Genomic DNA, 22,098 nt, shown 5'->3' with positions numbered 1-22,098 from the left:
GGCCCCCCACTCCAAGATCGGCACGCCCACAGAGGCCTTCACCGCCGCCGAGTGGACGCAGCGCAGATGTCGAAGAGCCCGAGACTGAAACTGCGGCGGGGTGGGGAGGGGGAGCGAGGTTTCGGACAAGCTCTGGCCCTCGGCCTCATCCGCGCATAACCGACATTCGCGTGCTGTGTTCCTCGCCCGACTCTCCCGATGCTGGGGTCTGGCTCACGCGCTTCCTCCGACTGCTGTGTTGTTAGTAAAAGTCAGGGCACATCGCTCAAGTTTTGGCAGACGTGCACGGTGTTCCTCGTGTATCCCATCCAGCACGGTAGTGACGGGCGGCGCTTTGGTGTGGGACGCCTCCGGCAGGTGGTCGCCGCCGGCAGGTGTCGCCCGTGCGGCGCCGGTAGGCTGCCGACGCAGGAGCGGCCTGGCTGGTGGGCTGCCGCCGGTGGAGTGGTCTGGCTGGTGGGCTGCCGACGCTGGAGCGGTCGGGCTGGTGGGCTGCCGCCGGCGGAGCGGTCTGGCTGGTGGGCTGTAGCCGATGGAGCGGTCTGGCTGATGGGCTGCCGACGCCCTGACACCCGCGTAGAGGCACTGGTCACTGCAGCCCCCCCCCCCCCCCCCCCGCTCTGTGTCCTGTTTTCGGTGCGGTCCATTCGTCGTGCTCGCCATCGAGACCGACCAATGCTAGGATCCCAACTGATGTCAAACTCGCTGGAAGTAGAGTCTGAAAAATGTTTCGCACGGCGGGATTCGAACCCGGACCTTCCGGTCCTTAACCTAGCGCCTTCATCACTAGGTTACGAACACTCGTTGACGAAAGCCGCGCGTCATTAACGAAATATATTTATTCACTCCTGCAATCAACAATAGGACCACGCGGCAGCATGCGCCGACGACCAATGCTTACCCGAGTGCACCATAAACACGGCGAGCATCGGATAGGCGCCGATGTCATGGCCGGAGGTCCACATAGGTCCCTGGCCAGCGCGGCGTACGGCGCCAGCGGGGACGCTCGGCACGCGCGCCAGCCGTGCTTTGTGGATACAACCGTGGATACAGCATACATGATACAGTATCTATAGCAATACTCGTGCACACAGCGGATACGAATGTTGAAATAGCATCATGGAATAACGGGATGCCCTACACGCTACACACGAGATGAATAACTGGCTTCAGTGCCGTAATGAGAAAGCACTTCAGGCACAGTGCTCTACCCCCGGTACTCACCCTATATAGAGCGCCCGTGTCGGACTCGTCGGCGCTCTTTTCCTCCCCTCGACCCGCGCTCAGCACTACACGGCATAAGTCAAAGGCGCGTTCCTACGGCTAGCACGAAACACACACGTCCCCGATTTTGTTACAAGCCAGTGACCGGTTCACCTTGATATCCAAATTGGGCTCAACTCAATATCCTGCAATGATCCCACTCAAAAGCCTTTCACTGAGGCGGTTATCACCGAATCAAGACTCCCTCCACGTGTGCGCGGGAAACAGCGGAAAAGGCGAGATCGCGGCACCTCAATTGAAGTGGGCCAAAGGTCAATCGGAGGTCAATCGGAGGTCATTTTCGGCAACGGGAAGGGAAGCGTGAGGTCGTTTTTGGCACTGTGTTCCGGACAGCAAGAGCTCTCTCGAACCACGTCGGTCTAGAGCTCATGAATTGCGCGCAATACCACAGCCCTATCGACCGTGACCGGAACTCGACCTTCGCCGGATCATCCGAAGATGGCGCCACAGTTTGGACAGCGCCGCTGGCGCGTGGCAAGGCAGCAGAGGATGCCGAGAGGGAAGAAGAAGATGGCGCAGAAGATGCCGAGGCAGCTGAAGTCATCCTCCAGCACGCCGATCTGCAACGAACAAACCACGATCTCAGCACAACACCTGAACACGCCTAGAGCGCCCGCGACCCACGCCGCTTCGAAGTCGGCAGCTGAGGACCTGCGCAGTCGGTCGGCGGCGGAAGCTGCTGCCGAGGCGCTGCTGCACGGCGAGTTAGCGGCGCGCACCACCGGCTGCCAGGCTAGGGTCAAATTAAGGCCGGCTTGCCGCGCTGGCCGCCCGCCGTCCCGCGCGCGCCGTCCGCCGGGAGCGGACCGGCGCCGCGCCCGGCCGCTGCGTCATGCTGCGCAGCCTCGGCGCCGCAGGTCAACACGAGCCGTTGGAAACGCCCCGTCACGCTGCCATGCGTCATGCCCCGCCGGCACGAACAGCCGGGACGGGCTCATGCAGTCGCCGCCGCCGCCGCCGCCGCCGTCGCACGGCACCAGCTGTGTCCAGCAGCTGACACAGCACACCGTGCCGAGCCGCCGACACACGTGCCCAGCTCCGCACGAGCGCCTCTCCTCTCGCGGGCCTCCTCACCCCGCAGGCGGGGGACAGCCTCCGACACAGTTCCTAACCCAGGGGGTACGACAGTCTCTGACATAGGTTCCCACCTATCCAGCGGACAGCCTCTGACTTAATCCCTGGGCCGGCGGTCGGTGGACAACCTTAATGCCGATGAAGATGATGACTCGGGCTCTAAGGCGCACCGACTACCGTGATAGCATGGCGCCCACACAAGACTCCATTCCCACCCGGGAGACGCGGGACAGTCTCTGACACGGGTCCCCACCAAGCGGACGCCGTACAGGCTCTGACACGCATCTCACCCTGCAGGCGGGACAGCCGCCGACGACGATGACCTCGTGGGCAGGCATGTGGGTGACGTAGGTGACGCTGCCGTAGGAGCGCGGCTCGCCGCCGGCCAGCGGCACCCGGTCCCCGTGCGGGGGCCCGTACTGCTGCGGGCCGTACTGCTGCGGACCCGGGCCTGGAGGGCCGCTGTACTGCTGAGGACCCGGGCCTGGAGGACCGCTGTACTGCTGAGGACCCGGGCCTGGAGGGCCGCTGTAATGCTGCGGGACCCGGACCCGCAGGACTGGTGACAGGAGGCCCTGCCGGCGGCGGCGCGCGACCCGTCACGCGCAGGTCGCGCTCAGGTCACGACCAGGTCACACCTGACGTCACTATCAGGTCACATGCCACGGCCTGGGTGAATCTTTCGCGTTGGCGTCCCTTGGCGCTTCAGGTCACGGCAGGGGTCAGCGTTAGGTCCAAGGTGAGGCTGCAGGTCACGGCCCAGGGCAGAGGTCACGCCCAGGCCAGCCGACTCGGTAACGCTCGCAGACACGCACATTGTGAGGAGACGTCGGATATTGCGGACGATTCAGACAAGGTAGGCCGGGCACTCACAAGACATGCAAACAACCAACACAGCTCAAAGACGTTCAGACACACGTAATGCTGTTGGGAGGACTGTAATAGTTTAAAAGGCCGCCAGATTCGAGCCCATATTCCTGGAAGCGTTCTCTTCGATCCGACCCCAAACGCACGGCTCGCCCAAGCAGACCCAATTCACACATTTCGAGCATCACACGTATTGTCAGCCGGTAGCCCAACCAAGGGGGAGCCTTTGGGACCACCTCCCTCCGTCACCACTCCACCTGGAGTTGGCGTGGGAACTCCTGGGGCTGCAGGTCCACGTACTTTTTGTTAGTTTAAGACCCCTACAGGGATTCTGGAATAAAGATGGGCCCGAGGCATCACAACAGGATCCAGAGCCTACGAAAGTGCTCCGAAACAAAACAACAAAAAAGGCCCTATCGTGGCGAGGAGGGGAACCACTCGACTGTGGGGGCCCCTACGACCGGCTCTGGTTCTCCGCAGGGCGCAATCCTGGTCACGCCGAAGCCCACGTTGGTGAGAAAGCTTCACAATCCGCCATGACGGCCGGACCGCGCCCGGCGGCTGGGGCTACGGAGGAGTCGCCCGCTGACCCGCCGACCTGGGGTCGAGCCCGAGCCAGCCGCAGGGCGGGACCGCCCACCGCCCGGCGACTTCGGGCTGATTACCGGCGGCAGCAGCGCCGCCGTCTGCAGCCGCCGGCGGGCCCTGCGCCGGCCGGTCACGGGCCACCCCCGGCACCCCGGCTCACGGCACTTGTCGTACTCCCTCGAGCACCGCTGCCGCCCCCCCCCCCCCCCTCGGTGCGCCGCTGCCGGTCCCCCCTCGAGCGCCGGCTGCCGTAGTCTCACCACCGTAGCATCTCCGGCATGTACTGCTGGCCGGGCGGCGAGACCTCCGAGTACGGCGGCGGCTGTCGTCCGTGTTCATGATGGAGACGGGCGCGCGCGCGCCGCTGCTGGCCTGACAAAACAAACAAACAAACTGGCAAACTGCTGTGTAGATGTTAACTGTCGTCGTTTAGAGGCCCGTATCCGGTGCATCTGCGGCCTCGCCAGCGGAAGTGATCGAGTGGGGGCTGGGACCATAGCCAAGCCACAGGCAAAATGCCTGCAAAGGGGCACAGCAACAAATTCATCTTAAGATTCAGTTCAAAGATGAATTTCTGAGATCAGAGTTCACGCCAAATGGTGCTCGTTGCGTTAGCCCTGACCCCCGTCACCCGACCGTGAAATTCCAGTTAAAATTCCAGGTTAATGACAGAATACAGGGTAAAAGTTCAATGTCTTGCAATACTCTGCACATCCTGTTCCGCCCTCCGACGTCGCCTGACTTTCACGACAACCGTCACAGCCGCCGGTCACTCAGGACAAAGGCAAATGGTGAATGCCTGAAGTAACTCAGATCCTCCCCTCCATGGGTTAGAAGCCAGGCAGGAGGATATCCGTGGATTGGAAGGTGGGCACTCCCACCAACTGGGCTATTGCGATGGGTAGAGTTCCATTACCAAAGTTCCTTCAGGATACATTCTCAAAAGTATGTAAGGTGTTGGATGCAGCTGAAGTCTGAGCTTCACACTGTGGATCTGGTCCACTTCTTTTCTCGCTGGCTTATGTATGCTGCCTACAATGCCATCCATGATCAGGTGGCACTTTTAGCATACAAAACCAGGAGCAGGCACATAAGAACTGGAAAACAATCAAAATTGATAAAACTATCTGAAATCAATAAAAGCTCACAAAACTTGGGGCATGCATGATACCATAAAATGCTAGCTGCCCCCTCCCATATCAATCACACCTTCATGTAATTTGAATCACCAACTGCAGACTGTTTAAGTCACCCCCCCCCCCCCCCATCCTCCCCCATCAATGACATGGAATGCAGGAGAGCTGGAAATGTCCAAGGGAGCATCAGATATCAAACACCACTTTGTGATGAGCATTTGGCTGGCTGCATTTGTCACCAGCCAAATGTGCATCTGGGAGGGGGGAGGGGGACAACTGTGCATTGCTCTTCAAGATGACAGCCAGGCCACAAATGGCAAATACATAGACCTTTGATCTAGGCAATGCTCAATAGGAGTTTGAACTAGAATACTTGCAGGAATAAGAGTAGACCAAATGTAATGAATTTCTTGAAGTTAAGACAATCTGTTGGACTATGGTTCTGCCATACCTTCATTATCCTGCAACCCCTCTTTTCACCATTCTAGATCTCAATGCACCCCCTTTTCAACAATTCTAGATCTGTCATTGTCACCAGCTATGCACGATGCTAAGACGGACATGGAAACTAGTTCACCACTAGAATGGCTATGGCAACCCATTGTGATTACTTCACTACACTTAAATTTGGATATTTCAGTTTTCTTTAACACATTCTGCAACCATGCCTGATCTAATATGATGATCATATCCTGTGGTTGATCACACCCTGCAATATATCAAGCCCTGACATTGCCCACCTAACAGCTGACTATGACATGATGGGGCTTTACATCTTATCAAATGCCAAGGTGAACAAACCAACACAGTTAGCAGGTAATGAGCTTGGGGGCATTAGTTGTTACAACAAAACTGTCTTTGAGCTATGTACTCATACTGCTCCAAAAGAAAGCAAGCAATCATAATGAAGCAGAAGGACCATAAGATCTCATCACAACCCATAAAAGAGAACTTGTAATTGCTAATTGGCTCAACACCAAATTGTGGGGCTTTCTCTATATGAAGAATGGAAGACCATCTGGCAGTTATTGAAGCTTAATGATCAGTATGGTTGCAATGGTAAACAGTTCTACATTTAAAGAATTACCTAAATGCATATCAGTTCTACCATTCAATTACCATAAAATTTTATTGCTCAAAAGATCACTGTTTGTAAGGCAGTAGCAGTACCACTCCTTTGCAACTACTACAAGGCTTGTCTTATGGGTATTAGGTATCTGCATTAAAAATGATGCTCTATAGCCATGAACAACAATCTGCAAGCAAGTGTTCTGTGATGATGACACAGTAGTAGTGTAAAGAAGGTGAGTTTGGGCATGGAATGGAAACCCAACTTGCCATAGTTTACAGAACCTTTTGGAATCACAGATATCATAGGAAGCACAACATGTCAATCATGCAGAGCATGGTTTTCAATATCTGATGCTAACCCGTTTGCAACAAATCCAAGCAATACAATGGATGCCCAGGCAACATTGGTGTGCCGAGCCTCATGCTTGTGTAACCAAACTGAGGCCAAGCCAAATTGTACTGAATTTGCACTTCATTCCTTAATGAAGAGTTTTTAGAGTATTTTACATGAAACCACCACTGTGGAATCATGACCTGAAATAATGGTGCTGTTAACATTGCATCTGGTAGAGTTGGGTGCAGCAACTGAGCACCACACTCTATGCACTAGGATTTATAGCATACATAGTTCCCTTCAATTTTTGTAGCACTGGGGAGATGGAAGTACAGGGGGCAGATGACAGGTAACACGCCACTAAGGCATTTGTCTTGTCTGTATCCAGAGCTTGTACCCCCAAAATTGGATATTGCTAGCTGCTGATTGGACGCGCACCACCCCTTAGCAACAATCCATATAAACAACTCGGCATGCATTGCCCCTAAATCAATTGAACGTCAATCATATAATTGATATCCAGGACTACTTCTTTATACTTTGTCATACCTATTAAGTACAGGAGACGGCAACCCCACGGGCCCAGCTACCACAACTAATCGTCCCCCAACCCATTACATCACAGGCACTCCGTGCTCAATGCCACAAAGGCACAAATGCCGGGTAGAATGAAATTCAGTACATCAATTGCAGTATAGAACTAGAAATACACTAGATGCGCAATTAAAGTATATTTTTAGTTTATTCCACATATTTGGTAGCAGGTAATGGCAGGCGGCGTGGCGAAAATATTACACTATGAGTGCATTTAAAAACTAAGCGTGCATTCAAAGTGTTTGAGATCGTGAGGTTACATAAACAGCAGCTCGGAGCGACTGGGATCGGCAGGCCAAGTGCCTTGTACAATTTTGATGAAGCGGCTTACAAGAACGTTCGCAGGATGGATAAACGATAAAGTCTTGAGAAATATGTCTACATACCACGCGCAATGGAAGAGGAACTCATTATGGCAACTAACGCCAGGCAGCTAGATCAGCAAAAGCAAAAATGGCAAATTGGAAAATCAATGCACAGAACGATCAAAGTAAGAAACTGACAAGGAATGTCCACACACCTACCGACACTACACCGACAGGGACCTACGTCTTTCGTCTACCCCGCAGGGTGGCCGTGGCTAACTCGCGCGCTACTTCACATGCCGATGTGGCCACAAAGAGAGAGAGAGAGAGAAGAGAGAGTAGAGAGAGAGAGAGAGAGAGAGAGAGAGAGAAGAAGAGAGAGAGAGAGAGAGAGAGAGAGGAGAGGAGAGAAGAGAGAGAGAGAGAGGAGAGAGAGAGAGAGAGAGAGAGAGAGAGAGAGAGAGAGGAGAGAGAGAGAGAGAGAGAGAGAGAGAGAGAGAGAGAGAGAGAGAGAGAGAGAGAGAGAGAGAGAGAGAGAGAAGAGAGAGAGAGAGAGAGAAGAGAGGAGAGAGAGAGAGAGAGAGAGAGAGAGAGAGAGAGAGAGAGAGAGAGAGAGAGAGAGAGAGAGAGAGAGAGAGAGGAGAGAGAGAGAGAGAGAGAGAGAGAGAGAGAGAGAGAGAGAGAGAGAGAGAGAGAGAGAAGGAGAGAGAGAGAGAGAGAGAGAGAGAGAGAGAGAGAGAGAGAGAGAGAGAGAGGAGAGAGAGAGAGAGAGAGAGAGAGAGAGAGAGAGAGAGAGAGAGAGAGAGAGAGAGAGAGGAGAGAGAGAGAGAGAGAGAGAGAGAGAGAGAAGAGAGAGAGAGAGAGAGAGAGAGAGAGAGAGAGAGAGAGAGAGAGAGAGAGAGAGAGAGAGAGAGAGAGAGAGAGAGAGAGAGAGAGAGAGAGAGAGAGAGAGAGAGAGAGAGAGAGAGAGAGAGAGAGAGAGAGAGAGAGAGAGAGAGAGAGAGAGAGAGAGAGAGAGAGAGATGAGAGAGAGAGAGAGGAGAGAGAGAGAGAGAGAGAGAGAGAGAGAGGAGAGAGAGAGAGAGAGAGGAGAGAGAGAGAGAGAGAGAGAGAAAGGGGGGCGTCACCGGTCCGTGTTGTTCTGATATCCACGGACGGGCCTTCTCGATATCTAATAAATACTGAAACTGAACTGCGCTGATAAACTGAAAAAAGATAATCCGACATGAACAGAATTTGGCTCAGAGCCCTGCGTTTTCCATGCGCATGCAATATTTATTTTGTCCGTCCTGATGGCTTTTACCGTCCCGATAGCTCTGTTGGTAGGAGCGCCTGTCTTCCGATGCACTCACCCGTGGCGGGGTGGGTTAGAGTCGCTTCAAGCGCTCGCTATTTGTCCTTGACAGATATAGTCTGCGGTCGGTGGCAGCGGCTGCGCTAAAAATCAGATGACGTCAGAGGGTTGGGTGCACCGTGCCGAGCATTGCGGCACTTAAAGCTTTCGCCACCAAATTCTGCCGTAACCATGGCGTGGCGTGTCGGTTGGTAGGGGTCATCGCTCACACAACAAGCACTGCTTAGCGTGAGCTTTGATCTCAGGAATCCGTCCATTCAAAAGGTATGGATTAAATCTTTTGAATGAAAAACTACCTCCAAGTATCCCCATGGCCTACTCTATTTACCAACCTTAAGTACACTTATGTCTACACTACATTACACTACACATATTAGCTTAACCTAGAATACACTTGGCAATGTCCTTCCGCGCGTGCCGGTGGGATGGCGGCGGCGGAGGTGGTGTCGGTGCTGTGGCGGCGATGGGGGTGTGAAATCTGGTCTGAATATCTGTGTGGCTACGGGACGGTAGTACGGAGTCATGGACGCCCACAAGCCGCCGCACACAAGTTGTACGCGGCACGCACCTTACCTGACCGGGTTATTTTGGATCGGGCGACGTAGAAGGGGGAGGGCTTGGGGGCTTGGATGAATGGGTGTGTGATGGATAAGTGAGTGGCAGGTTCTGTACGGTTGGAGGATGTGCGGAAACCAGAGGTCGTAACAGAGGTGGTGCGGAACACGGGGAAGGGAGCACAACAACGGCCGGGGGTGATTGCCGGCGGCCGGCTGCGGCTGACCGCGTTGGCAGGCCCGCGTCGCGCCGGCCGCTCCGGTGGCCGACCGACCGCCCCGTACGGCCGTGTTGGGCAGCCCTCCCGCGTCCTCGGAGGCTTCCCGGGCCACTTGTAAGTTACCCAGCCCCAAACCGTGCTCCCTTGTGCACGGTTTTGACCCGGTTCGGCGGGGCGGGAGGGGGGGAGGGGGAGCTGGCCGGGATGGGACGCGGTCTCTCCAGCGTCCCAGCCGTCTCGGTTCCCGCCCCGGTATGGCTCGGATGCATACTCCGTGTCCGGGCGCGCCTGTCGACCAGGCAGCGCAGCAGTGGGACCTCCCTCCGAAGCGGACTAGTCGTTCATGGTTGCATAGAATATGGGCTGGCGTGAGCCTGACTCCGTGCTGACCGAGGCTCGCGGAGGTTAGTCGGTGTCCCTGGCGGCTTACGCTCCGCCACATCATCGACTGTGAATTAGCTGCCTGCTGACCGCTGCGGACGGCACGCGCAGCGGTCAGCAGGGGGAAGCGCGCGCCTCGGAGGCGTATTGGCCGTGGCGGGGACACGGCGGTGCGTCGTGTCTACTGTGCCATATTTGGCGCCGTGGTGTCGCGCTCGTCAGAGTCGCCTCCCCGTGATTTGTCAGAGTCGTCCACCCATGACTTGCCAGAGTCGTCCCCCCATGACTTGTCAGAGTCGTCCTCCCATGACTTGTCAGAGTCGTCTCCCCATGACTTGTCAGTGTCGTCTCTCCATGACTTGCCAGAGTCGTCTCCCCATGACTTGTCAGAGTCGTCTCCCCATGACTTGTCAGAGTCGTCTCTCCATGACTTGTCAGAGTCGTCTCCCCATGACTTGTCAGAGTCGTCTCCCCATGACTTGTCAGAGTCGTCTCCCCATGACTTGCCAGAGTCGTCCTTCCATGACTTGTCAGAGTCGTCTCCCCATGACTTGTCAGAGTCGTCTCTCCATGACTTGTCAGAGTCGTCTCCCCATGACTTGTCAGAGTCGTCTCTCCATGACATGCCAGAGTCGTCTCCGCACGACTCGTCGGGAGAGGTCTGGGAGAGACTGGGGAGAAATCTGGTAGTTCGTCCTAGTTATCGAATCAGCGTCGACCCGAACTGTTTGCTGGATAGGTCGCGGGTGTCGGCCAGAGACCGCTGCCGCACCTCTCGCCCATGCAACACGGCTGGAACTCCTCCCTCCAGAGTGGGTTGGTTGTCCATGGTTTGTAAAGCATACGATCGTTTCGTCCATTGATTAGAAATTCAGACGGCTTACTCCACTCTCAAGGTCGTCGGATGGACACACGTCTTATCATCGTACAAGCCTCCCACTAAATCCGAAAGTCTGCCCGTGCTCGAGCTGGCCACTTTGTATTACGGCTCATCCGGCCGATACCTGTTTGAGTGCGTGTGATGTCCGGATATCCCGCCGACTGAGGTGGAAACCTCTAGGTCCTGGGGAGTCCCATAGGTGGCGTTAGCATTCCTGCCAGGATTAACGCTCTATCGTCTGCGTCACATGCTGGAGGGCTTCCAGGACGGGTGTGGCGCGGTGCGCGGCCGGAGCGAGGCGTGTGATGTGTGGGTGCGAGGCAGTGGCAGGGGTAATGTAATGTCGTGCGTTATCGCGCTCGCACGCTCTTGGGGCGGCCCCGCTAGTCCACGGTGCGGTCTTCAGATACCGGCACAAGGTACGTGCATATGCTCCCCCAGTTCAGCAGATTGGGGTAGCGAAGGCGAATCAATCTGATGTGTTTGTGGGAACCCAACAGTGGTGGAGGGGCGAGTCCGCTGCGGGATTCGAACGAAGCAACGGCGGAATGATACTTGGGCAGAACCCACTCCATGGGGAAAACGTCACTATGGTGAGATAATATCACATTCCGGCTGGGTGGCGGCGGCGGCGACTGTCAGGCGGCATGGGCGGAGCCGGCGAGGCCAGCGGCGCCGGGCCGATCCCGTGCCGCGCGTGTCAGCTGGGTTGCGGTGGCAGCGGCGGGCGGCGGCGGGGCGGCGGCAGCAGCGCGGCGCGGCGGTGGCGGCGGGGCTGCGGCGGCGGCAGCGCGGCGGCGGGCGGCGGCGGCGGCGGCAGCGCGGCGGCGGCGGCGGCGGCGGCGGCGGCGGCGGCAGCGCGGCGCGGCGGCGGCGGCGGCGGCGGCGGCAGCGCGGCGCGGCGGCGGCGGCGGCGGCGGCGGCGGCGGCAGCGCGGGCGGCGGCGGCGGCAGCGGCGGCGGCGGCGACGGCCCTTTCGTTGGCCTTACCTGGCCGGGCCATTCTTGATGGGGCGATCACTAGCGGGGGGAAAGGAAACGGACATGGAATGGGTGGCCGGTTCCGTACGGTCGGTGGATGTGCGGGAAACCAGGGGTCGTAGCAGAGGTGGTGCGGAACCGGGGAAGGGAACACAACAACGGCCGGGGGTGATTGCCGGCGGCCGGCTCCGGCTGACCGCGTTGGCAGGTCCGCGTCGCTCGCCTGTCAACCTAGCAGCAGATTGGATGTCAACTGGCAATTGGATATCAATCTAGCAGCAGATTGATATCCAATTTCCAGTTGGATATTGCGGGGCGTCTCGATTGCCTTCAAATTTGGTGTGCAGGGCCTTCTCAACACGCTGATTCCAAAAATCACTGCCTTTGGGGTGGAATTTTGCGTAATTTTCGAGTTATACGCGACGTAACATCCCAATGTGATATTGCGGGGCGTCTCGAATGCCTCCAGATTTGGTGTGCAGGGCGTTCTCAACACGCTGATTCGAAAATCACTGCCTTTGGGGTGAAATTTTGCGTAATTTTCGAGTTACATGCTACGTAACATCCCAATGTGATACTGCGGGGCGTCTCGATTGCCTTGAAATTTGGTGTGTAGCGCCCTCTCAACACGCTTATTCCGAAAATCACCGTCTTTGGGGTGGATTTTTGCGTAATTTCCGAGTTATACGCCGCGCAACACAACAGTTGGATATTGCGCATATTAGAGTTACACGCCCCGCAATATCACATTGGGATGTTACGCGGCGTATAACTCGGAAATTACGCAAAACTCCACCCCAAAGGCAGTGATTTTCGGAATCAGCGTGTTGAGAAGGCCCTGCACACCAAATTTGGAGGCAATCGAGACGTCCCGCAATATCACATTGGGATGTTACGCAGCGTATATACGTATTACTCAAAAATTACGCAAAATTCCACCCCAAAAACAGTGACTTTCGGAATCAGCGTGTTGAGAAGGCCCTGCACACCAAATCTGGAGGCAATCGAGACGCCCGCAATGTCAAATTGGGATGCTACGTGGCGTATAGCTCGAAAATTACGCAAAGTTCCACTCCAAAGGCAGTGATTTTCGGAATCAGCGTGTTGAGAAGGCCCTGCACACCAAATTTGGAGGCAATTGAGACGCCCGCAGTATCGCATTGGGATGTTCCGTAGCGTATAGCTCGAAAATTCCGCAAAATTCCACCCCAAAGGCAGTGATTTTCGGAATCAGCGTGCTGAGGAGGCCCTGCACACCAAATTTCCAGGCAATCGAGACGCCCCGCAACGTCACATTGGGATGCTACACAGCGTATAATTCGGAAATTACGCAAAATTCCACTCCAAAGGCAGTGATTTTCGGAATCAGCGTGTTGAGAAGGCCCTGCACACCAAATTTGGAGGCAATTGAGACGCCGCGCAATATGACATTGGGATGTTACGCAGCGTATAACTCGAAAATTACGCAAAATTCCACCCCAAAGGCAGTGATTTTCGGAATCAGCGTGTTGAGAAGGCCCTGTGCACCAAATTTGAAGGCAATCGAGACGCCCCGCAATATCCAACTGTCAAATGGATATCAATCTGCTGCTAGATTGACAGGAGTCCGCGTCGCGCCGGCCGCCTGGGTGGCCGACCGGCCGCCCCGTACGGCCGTGTTGGGCAGCCCTCCCGCGTCCTCGGAGGCTTCCAGGGCGTACCGAAACGCTGCGATGCGCTGATGGGTACATCGGTGGTCTCCGATGGGTTCGCTCTGCAGCCTGCGGGCCGCAATGTTCTCATAATTGAATATGCTTCGAAAGTCGGAAAATTCACGGCGTTCTGCACGTGCACAGACTTCAATGAAAGATCAATCGTGACTCTTCATTCTGTTGCGACAACCGAGTGTTAGACGAAGCCACGTGTTTCTGAAATAGCTCCCTGGGCAATAAACCAATGGAATTGATAATTACAGCAATTTCCATTGACCTACCAACCGTCAGGTCTGAAGGTCAGACCGAGGTCAAAAGCAACTTGCATTTTTACTCGAGAGCCTGCCTACTGGGATAGTTTCTGAAGTTCATTTCGAATCTAATAATGACGGGGACCGCAGCAGTCATGTTCCAGGGGATTTTTTAGTGATGGGCAGGTCACTAACGTAATAAGATTTAGGTAAAAACTTTGTTCCCGAAACATGCTGCCAAGCGTCATCCTTGACGCTGGTTTGATTAGCAAAATAGCAGCCATTTCGTAGGTTTTGGTCACATTGATCTTTCTAATGTCAAGCAAGGTCACTAACCTTGATTGAACACAGCTGACCTTTCGCTTGGAACAGGCGATGGCATGAGGAGGTCTGGGGGCACGTCGGACACCAATTTGGAGTTTGGCCTTGTTTGACCTCGTATGACCTCAAGGTCATGACCCGTGTAGTATCCGGTCGGCTCTTGCTGTCCGCCCAAACACTAAGTCAGGTGTTACCGTGAGTATTTGCCCAATACTTTGGTGAAAACAACAAAAGCAATAATATAACGTCCGAGGCGTCCGAACACGCCGCGCCCCCGCCACGCGCTACCACCCAAGGCCAACTCTCTCGCGCCATCCACTTACCTGGCGCGTAGGCGCCCTAAACAACTGCCATATACCACAACCCGTGAACCTCAAATTTTGAAGAAAGTGTGCTTTCATATACCGGTCAACCTACCCTGGTTATCTCATTTTTTAGATATCAAGGAGTCCAAATGACACCCACCTGAGTGAAAGATATTCAACTGGCCTCCCGGGCGTGTGCTAGATAATCTAAAATCCTCTCGGGCGTATGCTTAAGTTCTGTCCGGTTTTCGGCGACTTTAAGTTGCATCCCCGTAGTCATAATTAAACGTAAAAAGTATTCAGTCGGTTGTTAATTGTTTTGATATGGAGGCACGTCTTCCCATTTAAAGCCAGTGTAACAGAAGCAAGGGTGATATCTGATGATGATACAGACATTGATGATGATGATTATAATAGTGGATATAGCGATGCGTTTGGGACCTAGTGAAGCAGCAGTAAAGGCACTTGCTGCATCTCATTGGCCAAAATCTCCTCTTTTTTTGCTCATATGCAATGAGCGTCTCGGAAGACCATTGAGAGGCTTAACACGCGCCCGGGTGGCCGATTGGATACCGTTCGCTCGGGTGGAGGTCAGTTTGACCCCATTGAGATCTCAGGAACTAAGGGAGCTAGAAACACCAAATTTACAGGATGTATTGACCTGTCCGTGAACTGACTTTGCCCAGAGTTTGATATTTCTAGGTTATGACCTTCGCTCAAGTAAGGTCAAATAAAGTCGAATTTCAGGTTGTTTTCCAAAGGGCCTCTGGAACCTAGATAACTCTTTTTAACAAAAGACCACATTCTCATCTTAGGTCAGTGACCTCGACCGCTTTGAGCTTTACAGCTGGGTAAGCGACGGAGATTGCGCTAGGCGGTATGTTCCTTAAGAAGTGCTTACTTAGGTCATTCTAGGCCAGTGTTCTATTCCGACCTTTAAGAAGTCCGTGGAAGTTGTATAATGTGGTTCCTGTTATCAATAAATTCGAAATGAAGACCAGAAGCTACCCTATACAGCAAGCCGTAGAGTAATAAAGCAGGTTGATCTTGACCCTGGTCTAACCTTTATACCTGGCCTTAGGTCAACGTAATTTGCTCATTTAATTGTTGTGTCGCCTAAGAAAGCATCTCAGAGATGTATGGCTTCGTCTAACGTTTCATTGTTGGATCAGATTGAAGTATTCCGTAGAAACTACATTCGCTAAAACCATGTCATCACTTTGACCTGCCATAGGTCAGCAACCTTACAAGGTAGATCTAACTTGTTGATGTCAGACGATCTGCTACTTCATTGACTAAAGCTATGCAAAATTTGGCGCGGCTACGCCGCGTCGTTCAGAAACAATTCTGGAGAAACCTTCAGGGGGTCAGTTTGACCCCCCACCCGAGCGCGTTTTGAGTGAGCGTCGGAGGGGGGGGGGCAAGGTTCCCCCGAAAGTAAACAAAGTGACGTCCATAGATGTCGAGTCAATCAAAATTGACATAACATCGGTTCAGAGCAGTGTGAAAGCAGGCCTTTAACACATGAACTTTATGGGCTAGTAGGAAAGCTGCGCTGTCGGGCGGCTGTGCTACCAAAGTGCTGGAGAGTGGGAGGGGGGGGGGGAACTTCATCATGACTTGCCGTGATCATTGCAATCAACTCTTGCCCTAAGGCTACATGGTAATGATGAAAGGATGAACAATGATCGAGTTTAGCGATGAGCTATGGTACTAGAGATCTCCTAGATGCACAATCAGGGGATAAAATTTCAGTTTCCATAATTATGTAGTGCTCTGAAATAGCATATAGCAAGGCGTAAACGTCTTAATGGTTATTTGCACAACTGCACTTCAATCAGGGACGGATCCAGGCTTTCGTCAAGTAAGAGTGACCACGCATCATTGAGTTAGATAGGCCACTAGAGTTTGGGGCCCCCTCCAAAAAATATCCTTGCATTCCTGTCATTTCATGTTAAGACAAAGAGTAGGTAGCATTTATATATATATATATATATATATATATATATATATATATATATATATATATACTATATATATACATATAGGAGGCCAAATTGAAGGTAGTTATTGAAAGTTCCTCGAAACTTGCATTTTCCGAGAGCACCAAAATCCGGGTTGCACTACAATTGGTTTTCCTTCCACTATGATAAAGTCCCGGATAAACCCCTTCGGCGAAGGGTTATCAAAGAGCCAAAAGCTCCATTTTGGGGCATTGTGGCTTTTATTTTCAAGAGACACACAATTACAGGCGGCACCATGAATGGCGCTAATACCTTCATTTTAATATGACCATGAATTCCAGGGACACCAAAAATGCCCCCAAATCTGTATTCTTGACTATGAATTCAAGTTCCAAGAACGTCACTATCAGAGGCGCACACTGGGGGGGGGGGGGGGAGGGGCAGCAGGAGAACGTAGCCCGCCCTTTGGTCCGGATGTCCGAAGATCTCAAGAAGCCCTTTGAGCTCATTGTGGCCGACGACGAAGGACCCCATTGGAAGATCCAAAGGTCTGGCCGGAGACCATATAAAAGCATCCCAGTCCGAAGGTCAGGCCCTCAGAGTCGGTCAGAGTATCTCTTGTACCGATTGGAGGCCCTCAGGGACATTGAGGGCCTCTATCCCAGTCAGCTGACTGAGGCTATCAATATCAAAGTGTCAGCTCCGTGCCCAGCTGCGCCCTGGCGGCATCTTTCCTAAGCAGTGACAAGATCTCGTCGCTGCCTTCTGACTGGCGGCTGCAAAGGCCAATCAGGAGGCCTCCTGCGTCGGTTAGGCCCCTGCCGTGGTGCAGGGCCCCTTGTGCTAGACAGGGCCCACAGCGTTTAGAGGGAGTCTCCCACCTTTGCAACAGATTTTAGAAACATTCTGTGGTGAAATCTCAGGGCCAGTTGCGTTTACTAAAAACACTGGGTAGTGTCATTGCGGCACCATCAAGATGTACTGAGGATGATTATTTCCATTACTTTCTTTACAATTTACGCTGTCGTGTTTCAAGCTTATTTAGAATGCATTAGACAAACTTAAGATGAATTAGTGTATTGTAGACATTACCGAGCACGCACCATGGAAAAAGCAAGGCAAATGGAAAGTACTATCTTCATAGTGGTGAACAGGGAGTCCAATGACACTTTTCTCGCCGGAGCGACTGCTTCAAACAAAAATTATAAGCTTTTCAGAAGGATTTCAAGAGAAGCGATAATCTCGATCAAGTTAGACGCGTCTGATCTAACAGTGCGTGAAAAACACAAAGATGGCATGCTCCCTTTTAAAAGGCGCCTTGTAACGGCAATGAGCCTCAGGTCTGCCAGAGGCACATTTTCTGAATACGAACAGAGATCGGACCCCTTATTTCAAAGCGTCTCTTGCGTTGGTTGTGGGCATCTTGACACACTTAAATGAGATTTGAGAAATGACGATGCCAAGGTTCTCATCCATAGGAGAGGCCCTGTGTCAGTCAGAGGCCCCAGAACCAAGCGCGGAGACCTCCATACCGCTTCGACGTGGGACTTATAAGCCAAATCGGTGTATCGGTGCCAATTACTGAAATCCCTGCGCCGGTGAGGGATCCTTCCGCATCAGTCAGCGGAAGTCATCAGTCATCATCAGTCATCAATCCGGTGTCAGATGCCCTGGCCAGAGGGCCTGCCGCATCAGGTCTCTGGCCCCCCTGGCTCCTGATCGATGCGGGCCTGCGTGTCAGGACACTAAGTGTCCCGTATAAGCAGGCGCTGGGGGCCGCGGGCGGGGGCGTAATGGCCTTCAGCATTGAGCGCCTGCCGCGCAGCCGCTAACCGATCTCTCATTGGACGAATGCCTTTCTACGTCATTCTGCCTGTCGCACCTGCTGCGCCGCCGCTAATCGATCTCTCATTGGACGAATGCCCTTCTACGTCATCCTGCCTATCGCACCTGCCGCGGCGGTAACATCGACCGAATGTTACCTGTGTGAGCAAAGCCTATCTTTTCGGAGCGCGGCGAATGGCCAACCACAGAGCAACGGGCCCGTGACTTGGGTGACACGCGCGAACTCCGTAACGAGGGGGTAGGTGTTCCGTGACTCGGTGGGCGTCGGCAGTCCAGTGACAAAACGTGGGTAGAAGACGCGGCATTTTTTCAACATTTTCGAGCTTCGAACGCGCGTCGATCGTGATAATCCACCAGCACTTAAGTAGGCGCATTTGCTGAGGAGGTCCCATGGAGCTTGGCCAGGGAAGCATATGCTGACGACGGATAGCGACAGGGGCTGGACCTGAAGTGTCGGAGATCCGCTCACTTTGCCTGAGCCCTCTGACAATGCCAGGAGATATCAATCAATCTTAGATCTACTTGGACATGCGAAATCCAACATTCACGGTGGCGAGGAATCTGGTTGCCTTGTTCTTTTTCCAAACGCGCCCGACAGCTCACGGCACGTGTTGGGTGACAGCTCACGGCACGTCTGTCACGTGCTGTGTCTGTCACGTGCTCTCTGACTGTGGGCGGTACGTCTGTCACTAATGTTGTAACCAGATATTTGTGTTATGAACCAGGCGTCTCTGCTATGAGCCAGATGTCTTTGAGCCAGATGCTCTGAACCAGATGAACGCCAATTACAGCTGGCGTGACGCCCATAAAGCGATCATTATCCGTCGCCTTTGGGAAGAAGAATCTTTCAATGTTTGCAGGATATTCGAAAAAGTTTAAATTGGTCACAAAAAATCTTAGCATCCTGAAATTCATGGTTCCAAGATATCCTAGAGAAACCTTGAGAGAAGCGGACGCACCGAAGCCCTTGGGCCGGTAAGCGGGCGGCTGGTTTTGTCTTCCGAAATGATCCCCGCTTATACAGGCTTTCTCTGTCAGTAAAGGTCTTCTCTGTTGCATGAAGCAAAACTTCTTGCCTTGTTGACCCTAAGCGTCTTTCTCTTGACTCTTCACATCTCTCTGTCGGCTTAAACTTCTTGCCTTGTTGACTCTTAACTGACTTGCCGACTAGCTGACTTGTTAACGTCCGAACTTCAGCACCCGTGGCAGTTTCGTTGCATTGTCTGCATGTTCTCGTCTCATCTTATTCCAAGGTATCGCTGCCATCGACACGTGCTGGTGCTATTCGAGAGAGTATGACGCTCTGTATTTCAGGTTCTCACAGGGCTGCGCACGTGCTGGGCAGACGATGGCGGCGTCTCTTGCTGCTGCTGCTGGTACCAGCCTGTCTCATATATGTGTTCTACGACTCTCTGGAGCCCCACTTCATGGCAGTGGGGTGGCTGGTGCAAAACCGCTACTGGCACCAGTGGTTTTATCGGGCACCGGAGCTGTCCAGCGACCTGGAGAATGCCAGTCTGGTCCTCTACTGGACGCCGGCCTTCCACGACGCCGCTTTTAATGGCTACGGCATGAAGCCATTCGCGCACTGTCCAGTACGTCTTAGCTTTACGAGGTGTAATTTTTAGCTTACCAGCCGCGTTACGAGACTGTCTCGTACGTGAAAGGACAACCGGCGAGATTTGTAAGGCGGTGACGCACACCGCGTCATGCGATGCATGTTGGTGTATGTGCTGTGAGCTGCCATGTGTGTGTGTGTGTGTGTGTGTGTGTGTGTGTGTGTGTGTGTGTGTGTGTGTGTGTGTGTGTGTGTGTGTGTGTGCGTGCGTGCGCGTGCGTACGCGTGCGCGCGCGCGCGTGTGCGTGTGCGTGTGCGTGTGCGTGTGCGTGTGCGTGTGCGTGTGCGTGTGCGTGTGCGTGTGTGCGTGTGCGTGTGCGTGTGCGTGTGCGTGTGCGTGTGCGTGTGTGTGTGTGTGTGTGTGTGTGTGTGTGTGTGCAGGTGACGACAGGCAGGATCACGCTCATTTGGGCTAGCTTAAGCGTGAGCTTGCGTTTCTTGCGAGGAAATTTGACCATTTACATTTAACGGTCACTTAAAGTAAAGGTAGAGCTTCCACCGGTGACGTTTTTACTATGCGATGGGTCTCTGATATTGTTTTTACGACAGAGACCCCCGCATACCATAAATTTGTGTCGTTGGTTAGGCTCTCGTGGTGGCCAAAGTATAACACTGGAAACAGGTCTATTAGTTGATTATCCTTGTTGGATATGTCGCGCTTGGTTTCGAATGTCCGTACATTCTTACATGACCTCCCCATATTTACAGGTCAACAACTGCGTGGGCACCAATGACCGGCGCTACCTGTCGCGGGCGCGAGCGGTGCTCTTCCACGGCGCCGACATCAGCATGTGGGACGTGCCTCCTGAGCGGACGGTCGACCAGCTGTATGTGTTCTGGTCCCTCGAGTCGCCGCCGATGCTGAACATGGCGTTCGGCGCCCTCAACTCGGTCTTCAACCTCACCATGACGTACCGGCTCGACTCGGACGTTGTGTTTCCGTACTTCGAGGTCATCCGCCGCAACCGCTCGGCAACGGTCGCGCCTGCAGCGGCGGCCGGACCGACAGCGAGCGGCGCGCCGACGCTGCCGGCCGGGCCGGAGCCGACCGTCGCCTGGTTGGTGTCACACTGCACCACGCCCAGCCGCCGAGAGCAGTATGTGGCTAAGCTCCAGCGCTACCTGCCGGTGCACGTGTTCGGCGCGTGCGGCACGCGGGAGTGCGGCGATCCCGCAAAGCGGCGCGACACGCTGACCTGCTTCCGCGAGCTGGTCGGCAACTACACCTTCCTTCTGGCGTTCGAGAACTCGCTGTGCCAGGACTACATCACCGAGAAGCTGTTCCATGCGCTGCAGGTCGGCCTCGTGCCGGTGGTGCGCGGCGCGCCGCGCGCCTCGTACGCCGCCGTCGCGCCGCCCGACTCGTTCGTGCACGTGGACGACTTTGCTGGCCCACGGGAGCTGGCCGCGCACCTGCACCACCTGGCGCGAAACGCGTCGGCGTTGGCGCGCCTCACTGCCTGGCGCGACAGCTTCACGGTGCGCCCGGTAGAGGGCTGGTGTCGCCTGTGCGCACGGATGCTGCAGCCGGACGGGCCGGTGCCGGCGCGGTACGACGACCTGCGCCGCTGGTGGAACGACGGCTCGCACTGTCGGTCGTAGCTCCGTCCGTGGACTGACCTGCTGCGGTGGCCGGCGAGTGGCTGCCACACGGGTTCGGGTACCGACAGGGGCCTGGGAGCCCGGGATCCCAGCCCATCTCCCTCCAAGGGACCTCACTCCGATGCGTGTCGCGGCGCGTGCTTTACCAGCGCATGCCTGCAGCTCCGAGAGCAATCTGACATGCGCAGAAGTCATAGCTTACTTGATGTACCAAAGGTCACTCGCATCCACGCGAGTACACTCATGGGTGCCACCACGTCTCTAAGATAAAGGTGCGAACCATAGCTGGGGGGGGGGGGGGGGGGGGTAAATAAACTGGAATCTGGAGTGAACAACCGGACCTCAAGATGATATTTTCACTGGGCAAGCGTGACACACGATCATTTGTGCAAACCTGTGGGACAGAATGCCGCTTTGTGAAGGCTAGAGAGGACTAACCGCACTCTTCCTAGTGGTTACCCCCATGGTCGCCTGTGGGACGCAGCTACGCGTCGGCACGCCCCGGCCGGTGGCGTGCTGCTCCTATGGAGACTGATACACTAGCGGTGCGTGCCTGAGGCTAGATAGGCTCACTTCCGTCCTGCCTGGTGTAGCACTGAACCGTGCCGTTCATTTGTTATCGCTGACGGATTTGTTCTCAGCTTCACACAGTCATGTGGGCGCCTGCGTCGTATTTCACAATGGTTGTACATGTTCGGGCGTAATAAAGGATTGAGACGAGACATTGACATCACGGATGAATTCGGAGTGTCGTTCTCGTTTGGCGTGTCGTTACACAGCGTTTCGGCCAGTTAACTCTCTGGTCGTCGGCAGGCGCCTTGAAGTCCTGAGAAGGACTGAATGACGCTTGGCTGCCGCCACGTCCGCATCACAGCCCA

General features: G+C 54.4%; 1 protein-coding gene across 4 annotated transcripts; it reads left to right on the top strand.

Annotated features, from left to right (window-relative positions):
• Positions 1–10,906: 10,906 nt before the first annotated feature.
• On the top strand, positions 10,907–21,521 carry LOC119091222 (alpha-(1,3)-fucosyltransferase C). Of its 4 annotated transcripts, none has more exons than XM_037213887.1 (4): positions 10,907–11,062; positions 18,861–18,975; positions 19,315–19,595; positions 20,327–21,521. In XM_037213887.1, the coding sequence occupies exons 3-4, from the start codon at positions 19,428–19,430 to the stop codon at positions 21,218–21,220; spliced, it is 1,062 nt and encodes a 353-aa protein (XP_037069782.1). In that variant the 5' UTR covers positions 10,907–11,062; positions 18,861–18,975; positions 19,315–19,427; the 3' UTR covers positions 21,221–21,521. The 4 variants fall into 4 exon arrangements, with proteins under 4 accessions (XP_037069782.1, XP_037069772.1, XP_037069764.1 ...); XM_037213877.1 differs by having other exon boundaries at positions 18,726–18,975; XM_037213869.1 differs by lacking the exon at positions 18,861–18,975.
• Positions 21,522–22,098: the final 577 nt, after the last annotated feature.

The sequence above is a fragment of the Pollicipes pollicipes genome, unplaced genomic scaffold (genome assembly GCF_011947565.3).
Source record: "Pollicipes pollicipes isolate AB1234 unplaced genomic scaffold, Ppol_2.1 Scaffold_1600;HRSCAF=1878_pilon_pilon_pilon, whole genome shotgun sequence".
Classification (NCBI taxonomy): domain Eukaryota; kingdom Metazoa; phylum Arthropoda; class Thecostraca; order Pollicipedomorpha; family Pollicipedidae; genus Pollicipes; species Pollicipes pollicipes.
The sequence above is the reverse complement of the archived record's forward strand: the minus strand, read 5'-3'. Positions and strand labels throughout refer to the sequence as shown.

Bases quoted from the DNA above. Each gene is read 5' to 3' on its own strand.
- LOC119091222 (XM_037213869.1), top strand. From the start codon at position 10,984: ATGTCGTGCGTTATCGCGCTCGCACGCTCTTGGGGCGGCCCCGCTAGT. The intron at 11,063-19,314 runs GTACGTGCATAT...TCTGTATTTCAG, and splicing joins TCTTCAGATACCGGCACAAG to GTTCTCACAGGGCTGCGCAC. The intron at 19,596-20,326 runs GTACGTCTTAGC...CCATATTTACAG, and splicing joins AGCCATTCGCGCACTGTCCA to GTCAACAACTGCGTGGGCAC.